Source organism: Trachemys scripta, chromosome 2, assembly GCF_013100865.1.
Source record: "Trachemys scripta elegans isolate TJP31775 chromosome 2, CAS_Tse_1.0, whole genome shotgun sequence".
Classification (NCBI taxonomy): domain Eukaryota; kingdom Metazoa; phylum Chordata; order Testudines; family Emydidae; genus Trachemys; species Trachemys scripta.
In genome coordinates this window covers 1206063-1213830 of record NC_048299.1, presented here as the reverse complement: position 1 = coordinate 1213830, position 7768 = coordinate 1206063, and the positions used below count along the sequence as shown (strand labels likewise).

Below are 7768 nucleotides of genomic sequence, written 5' to 3'. Positions count from 1 at the left end.
ACTCCTTAAGCAGATTTGCTCAGGATGTGCATCCCCAGAATAGAGCAGGCAGGCTCATGCGTCAGCAGGATAACCCCGGCCCGGGAAGAGGAGGGGAGGCTTGGGAAGGATTAACGTGGAGAGGGACCTTGGGTAGGCAGCAAATGAGCAAGTAGCTTCCCATGCAGTGTGGCGGTCAGGAAGCCAGTGGGATTAGGAGCATTTCAGGGCAGGGAAGGACAAGTTCGCTCCACAAGGAGAGGCTAACTAACGCGCCTGTCGCCACTGGGTTCATACAGGAACAGAGCCACTGCCTTTCCGACCGCGCGTAGCACTGGGCAGCTCAGCCCCCGAGCGCCAGTGCACAACCCAGCACCTCTACAGCTCCCTTCATCCGCAGCTCCCAAAGGCCTTCAGCGGGTAGGGTGACCAAATGAGAGACGTGAGGGATGCGAGGGGGCTGCCGGCAGAGCAAAAACAACCCCAAGAGCCGGCGGCGGAGGAAAAAACAAAAACGCCAAAAAAACAAAAAAACAAAAACAAGAGCCACCGGAGCATAGGAAAAATTGGTGGGGGCTGAGCACCCACTGACAACTCCACACCTCGCCCACCCCCTCACCAGCTCGCCTCCGCTCCGCCTCCTGCCGCGTCCTGCTTCTCTCCCCTCCCTCCAGCCCTTGTGCCACCATACAGCTGATTAGCGCAAGCCTGGGAGGAGGGGGGAGGAGGAGGAATGCAGCGTGCTTGGGGAAGAGGCAGGGCCAGGGCAGGGATTTGGGGAGGGATCCAATGGGGGAAGGAGGGGGCAGAATCAGGGCAGGACCGGGGCAGAGTTGGGGCAGGGGGGCGCGAGCCCCCTCCGCCTGTGTGCTGGAGGGCAAAATATCAGGACAATTCGCGTCCCAACTGAACATTGGTCGGGACGCGGGACAAACAAGTAAATATTGGGACAGTCCCGATAAAACTGGGACATCTGGTCACCCTATCATCGGGGCAGCGTTAACCCTGCTTTACTGATGGGGAAACTGAGGCAGCCAGCAGCAAGGGGACACTCTCAAGGTCACGTCATGAGGCAGTGGCAGAATAAAGGGATAGAACCCAGGCTTCACACCCCCCACCCAGCCCAGGGCCCTGTCTCTGGACCTTACCACCGCTCCTTGGTTTGTTAACACTTCTCGGAGGCGATAAAACAGTCTACGAATAGCAGGAGCAGGGCAAAAACTGGCTGGCTTCCTGTACTGCTGCCAGGAGCAGCTCTTCTAGCAGAATGCCAGCCTGGCTCTCCGCTCCGCCCCAGCACAGGGCAGGAGGAACAGCAAACGTCTCTTCAGGTGGGAATTGCTCACGAGGGCGGTCGCACGGGGGGAAACGGGCTGCGGAAATCTAGGGAGGAAGATGCTGCCAACGGCTTCAGCCAAACCCGTTCGCTGTGAAGACAGGCTGAGCTAGGGACAAGAAGTGCTCTTCGCCATGGAGCCGGGCAGTAGAAAGGCTCCCACTGATAAAAGCTGGGACTCGTTTCCATGGGCTTGCGTAATCAAAGCAGAGTAGGGCTGGAAGGGACCACGAGAAATCAGCAATTCCAACCCCCCGTGCTGCTAGGGGGCTGGTGACAGCATCAGGTGTGAGCTCCATACCCTTAGGCAGTGGTTCTTAACTAGGGGTATGCGTACCCCTGGGGGGACACAGGTTTTCCAGGGGGTACCTGAACTCCTCTAGAGATTTGCCTGGTTTTACAACAGGCTACATAAAAAACACTAGTGAAGTCAGTACAAACTAAAATGTCATTCAATGACTTGTTTATACTACTCTGTACACTGAAATGTAAGTACAATATTTATATTCCAGCTGATTTAGTTTATAATTATATGGTAAAAATGAGGAAGTCAGTTATTTTTCAGTAATAATGCGGCTGTGACACGTCTGAATTTATAGGCCTGATTTTGTAAGCAAGTAGTTTTAAAGTGAGGTGTAACTTGGGGGTACGCAAGACAAATCCGACTCATGAAAGGGGTCCAGTCGTCTGGAAAGGTTGAGAGCCACTGCCCTTGGGTATCTTCTGTTAAGCCAAAGTCCACTTCCACTCAAGCCCAGACCCCAGGGCATGAATTAGCTCTGCAGAACACGGAGTAATACGCCCCCGTGCAGTCCCATGCCCCCATCGGATCCTGCTGCCTTCCTCTTACCTGGGAAAAGCATTCCTTGGTTGGCACAGGCACGTGGGAACACTGCTTCCAGGAGCCCTGGGAGCGCACAGGTCTCGTTTGCAACGTGGAGGGAACAAGGTTTTGCTCAAAAGCACACGGCCAAATCCTGCATTGACCTCCCTGGCGCTAGCCTGATTTACACCGAGGGGGGTGAGCCGTGTGGCGAGGGGGCACCGCACAGCAGGGTCGGCCTGAAAACAGGAAAAGAGCCTTTCTGCTTCTAACTCAGAAATGAATGGAGCCTGCCCAGGGCACGGATCCTCGCCGGAAACGTTCCCAGGGTCTATTCACTCAGCAGTAGCTAACTCTGGGCTGGGTGGCTCTGTGATGCCCCCACTTGGCCGTGGAAGGAGCTGCATTCCCCTTCCCAGGTCTGCAGGCTGCCCTGGAGAACGCGACTCGGGGTGAAGAGGGCCCAGTTCTGCGCTGACTCCGCCAGGAGGAGCTGCCCCTCGGGTCTCATCTCCAAATGGGAAAATCCAGGCCAGCCCTGAGCACGCTTGGTACCATGATTCTGGGCAGAGCCATGGAGTGCTGCCTGGCACGGACGGGCTGGCTCCGTTTCTGGTGAGCAGAGTGGCCAGGCGATGGTAGTGAGCGGAGGGAGCACAGAACACCAAAGTGCTGCCTGAGCGTGAACACACAGCGGAGCTGAGCAAAGCACGCCAGGTGCTTGGGGGGGGGGGGGGGGAGGGGGGGGGCAGAAGAGCAATGAGCCCCCTAGTGGCCAATATGGCGGCAGGTCTGGCCAGACACCGGCTGGATCACAGGGGACATGCCATCACCTGGGACAATCCCAGCTGGTCCATGCAGTGGGGTCCACACACACCTGGCACCAGACAGGAAAGGCAAGGAAGCCATCAGACAATGGATAACACCACTATGCCAGCTGGCCAGCTAGACGCGTTGCCTGCCAGCCAGCTGGGGAGAGCCTAGTGCTAAGGGCACGACACGGGCACCAGCCAGTCTAAGAGGTGTCCCACCTGGAAAAAGAGTTGCTGGAGTTCTCGGTCTGCTCGGGAGCTCTTTGGGAACACCGGGCATTGTACAAGGTAACAGGCGCGTGCAGATACAGGATCCAGCAGGCCAATGACTCGCCCTCGGCTGGATTCACGCCATCCTGCCCTCAGCCCTCTGCTCAGGAAAGCCAGAGCCCAGGTAGCCATCCATGCCCCGGGACAGGCCTTGCACTCACCCATTGTCCTCCGGCCACCGACCAGCCTGCCCCAGGACAGCCTGGGAGAAGGAGCTGCAGGGAGAAGCTGCCAATGCAAAGTGGCATTTTGGAGCCAGAGGAGGGCATCTGAAGTGGCACTGACTATTAACCAAGAACGGGTGCAGTGCCCATCCCCACAGCTTTAACCAGCACTGAGTCCACACACAGGCTTGGGTTTGGGTTTTTTTTTTTTTTTAACAGAAGTTTATGGTTATATGCAAATTAGGTCATTAAATGATTTGCATAAAATGTTCTCGCAGGACAGCGACTATTCCTAATTCCCCTCCCCCCCAGAAAGTAGCAACCCTACTCAGCCTAGCGCACTTGCACATCTACCCCCTGCCGGCGGGCACATGCCCCGGGTCACACGTACACGCACCTCCCAGATGCGGGAGTGCAGCACTTTCACTCAGCCACCCCCCAAGGCCTTGCCTTAAACAGCATCCCCCCCTCTGGCTCCATGCACACCCCCTCCACAATGCAAGCATCTCTCCTAAACGCACGACAGACACACCCCCTCCCACCACTGCTCGGACTCACTCCCCTTGCGCTCACCCGTGCACTCAGCCTCCACCCCTAGCCGCTCCTGCTCGTACAAGTGCGCCGCTGCCTGATTGTCCCTGTGCCCCTGCCGGGCAGTCACACACTCCTGTGCCCGCATCTCTCGGGGTGCAATCACAGCCAGTCACTCACACCCACACAGCGTGCCTGCTACATGCCCTCCCTGCATGCCCTGCACTCATCCCTTGCCACAGCTGGCACTCCCACATGGGCATGGACATCCAGCTGTGTGCACACACATCCTGTGTACGTGGACCGCACTAACACTCATGCTCACGCTCGTGCCATGGACACCCCCCTCCTACGCCCCCTGCCAACCAATCACAGCCTCCCAGGGCTACTCACACTCACCCTTCCATTCCTAGACTAATCCCCCTGCCACACGGCTGCCTCATTCAGACACCCTGGACTCAGGTGTGCACACGCACGATGCAGTATATGCTCCCTGCTTGCACTCAGACAAGCACCACTGCGGCCTTACACACTCCCCACTGCACACTAGTCCTGCAGAGCCTCCCATACACATGCCACATGCTCACACCCGTACATTGCTTACCCATCTGTCGCTGCAAATTCACAAGCACGTGCATTCCCCCCCCCACACACACAACTGCAGTCACGCCTGCAGCCCATGCATTCACACCCCATTCTCATGGACATGCACACCACAGGCTCACACACTTCTCCTCACATGCCCCCCCCCCCCGGACAGGTGCTGGTACACAGATGCTCAAACTGCACCCACACCTGTCAAACTTACACAGGCACGCTCGATTCCCCAGCTCACACAAATGCACCGATGCATTTGCACACCAGGCATATTCCCAAATGCTTCTCTCTCTCTCTCTCTCTCTCTCCCCCCTCACACACGCCTCCGTCACACACATCCCCCCGCACACTCACCCCTGCCCTTCCATGTCCAGGCGCACGCTGCGTGCCCACCCCGTGCACTCGTCCCCAGGCTCCAGGAGGGCTGTCCACACACCCCATGTCCGTCACTGGAATTGACAGCCCCCAGCCACTCCTAGCTATTGGTCAGGAAGAGGCGTCTGTGTTTGGAGGCGGAACCACGAGGCCGGCCCCGGCGCCGCCCCCGCCCCCGGCTGCCATACGGGTTCCTGCTGGCCATGGCGCTCTCTCCCCAGCCGGCGCCGCCCAGGGTCGGCCCTGGGAAGCTGACTTCCGCTTTGGGCGGCTGGTCTAAGAGCCCGCTGGCCTCGGGCCCCGCCTCAGCGGGCGGGGCCTGGCTCTGGCGCGCGCTGGCCCGCTCCTGCCGCAGGTAGCGCAGCTCGTCCCGGATGTCCGTCAGGACGCCCAGCAGGCGGAACTGCAGCTCCCTGTCCCGCGCCCGCTCCTCGCGCTGGGTGGCCCGCTCCTCCTGCCACATGGCCAGCTCCTGGTGGTACAGCTGGTCCCACTGCTCCTCCAGGTCCAGCAGGCGGTGGATGTTAGTCCTCCAGCTCTCCCTCCTGCCCTCCCGCAGCCAAGAGCAGCCCAGGCCCCGCGGCGGCGGCACCGGGGCGGGGGGCTGGTCCTCCTGAGGCGAGGCAGAGGAGGGCAGGGACTCCTCGGTGAGCGCGCCATGCAGCGGGGAGCGCGCCTGCTGCTGCCGCTCCTCCTCCTGCTGCTGCTTCTCCCACGTGGGCCCCATCAGTACCCTGGGCAAGGAGCCCACCTCAGGGCCCTGGCTGCCCTCCTCCTCTTCCGGCTGGGAGGCGTCCAGCACCCTGCCCAAGGAGGGGATGTCGGAGACCCCTTCGTGGGCCCAGTCTGCGTGAGCGTCCACGTGATTGAGCGTGTCCTCGGGGAGGGAGCTCATGGAGCCCTGGGAATTGCACCGGCGGATGAGCATGGCCTGCCGGGATGCCTTCGCGCTTTCCTCTGCCGACAGCTGGGGCTCCGGGCCAGGCTGAAGGCCCATCGCTGCGCTGGGGCACCCGTCCCCCTCCTGGCCTTCCCGCTCTTCTTCCTCCGACATGGAGGCGTAGGAGACGAGGGACTCATTTCTCAGAGGCGGGGACATGGCTGACATCTCTGGAGTCCGCAGCTCCGGCCCCGATTCAGCTGAAAGAGAAGAGAAGCTACCAGGTCAGTCTATCAGCTTCACCCCCTTTGGCGCCATGCGTTAGATTTCCAATCGGTCCCCTCTCCCCACATCCCTGGGACCGCCCCAGGGTCGTCTTCTGACTAAAAATCACTAAAAGCAGCCACAGACACATGGGCTGCATGGGCGCTGGTCAGACCCAACAGGAACGTTCCTTTCCCGACAGAGGCCAGAACCAGCTACTTCGCAGGCAGGTGTAAAAAGCCAGCGGTAGCAGATATGGGATAATCTGGCCCCCAGTGGGAGTCTCCTCCTAAACCCTAATACTTTGAGGCTGTCTTGGGCCCTGAATCATGAGGTTGTTACATCCTTTCCAACATCCTTTTGAGGATTAAGTTGGATAATGCTGGTTATTTTAATCATCCATACAAATGCTCAATCTCTCTTGGAATCTTGTTAAATTCTTGACCTTGAGGACATCCTGTGGCAGTGAGTTCCACAGGCAACTTGTGTACTGCAGGAAAAATGTTTATTGTCTTAGATCAGTTTGGAATTTGCTGCCTTTTCGTTTCGTTGACCGTCTCCTTGTTCTTGTGTTAGGAGACCTGGACACTAGAGGGCAGGAGCGCTGGAATAGTCACCCACAGTTTGAGCACTGTGAACGCACAAGTGTTTGCCCTGAAGCTAACCGCTAGGCTGTTCGACGCTGACAGTGGGGACAAGACCTTGCAAAGAGTTTCCCTAGGAGTGTGTGGAGGGCTGAGATTTGACTATGGGGCCCTACTCCATTCCTGGTGCAACTTCACTGGGGCTACGTAACAGATATGCTTGGCCCAGGTTCTCAGAGTCACAATCATTTCACCATTTTCAACAACAAACACTCCTTGGCCTTCTCCAGCATCCCCACTGCAGCGCCTGCTGGAGACAGTGCATCACAGACAAGTCATGGACAGTGTGATCATTTTCCCCACGTTCAGGATTCCCTGGCTGACCCTTTAACAGGCACCAGCAACTGCTGCCCCCAGCTATCAGAGAGGCCTGTGCCCCGGACAGTCAGCCTGGTCTTTGCTGTAGCTATCAGCAGCTTCCCCATCACCCCTACCTGAACTGCTCTGCCCCTCGCCTCGGCTGTATTCGCAGATCACAGAAGGGTCCGGACTCTGGACCGCGAGCCGGGGCACAGCGGAACCTTCCACGTCAGGCAAAGAGGAGGGCTGCCCATTGGTGTCTATGTAGATGCTGGGGTGGCTGACTGCAGGCTGGAAGGACATGATCGATTGCTTGGACGCACCTGGGAAGAACAAGTCTGCAGGAGAAAGAGACGATTGACTTAAGAGGATAGAGACGATCATTCCGTAGGCTTTGTGTATCACAGGCTAGGATTCCCCTAGGGAAACATCCTATATGACTTTTCAGAGATCCCAAGGCCAGAAGGGACCATTGTGATCATCTGGTCTGACCGCCTACAGGACACAGGCCAGGGAACTGCCCCAAAACAATTCCTAGAGCAAATCCTTGAGAAAAACATCCAACCTTGATTGAAAATGGTCATGATGGAGAATCCACCACCACCCTTGGTCAATTCTTCCAACAGTTAATTACTCTCGCCATTAAAAACGTATGTGTTATTTCCAATCTGAATTTGTCTAGCTTCACCCAGCCATTGGAATTGGAATGTAAAAATTACTCCAACAAACTATAGAACTTAAGTGAACTAGATCCTTTCTATAGGTTTTCTGAATGGTCCTATAAAATTCTATA

The 7768-nt window shown here is 57.5% G+C and overlaps 1 protein-coding gene across 1 annotated transcript; it reads right to left on the bottom strand.

Annotated features, from left to right (window-relative positions):
* Positions 1-3557: 3557 nt before the first annotated feature.
* LOC117871869 lies at positions 3558-7349 on the bottom strand. The gene is made up of 2 exons (XM_034759636.1): positions 7110-7349; positions 3558-6027 (listed from the first exon to the last, which is right to left on the bottom strand). The coding sequence occupies exons 1-2, from the start codon at positions 7276-7278 to the stop codon at positions 4988-4990; spliced, it is 1209 nt and encodes a 402-aa protein (XP_034615527.1). The 5' UTR covers positions 7279-7349; the 3' UTR covers positions 3558-4987.
* Between the last annotated feature and the right edge of the window lie 419 nt (positions 7350-7768).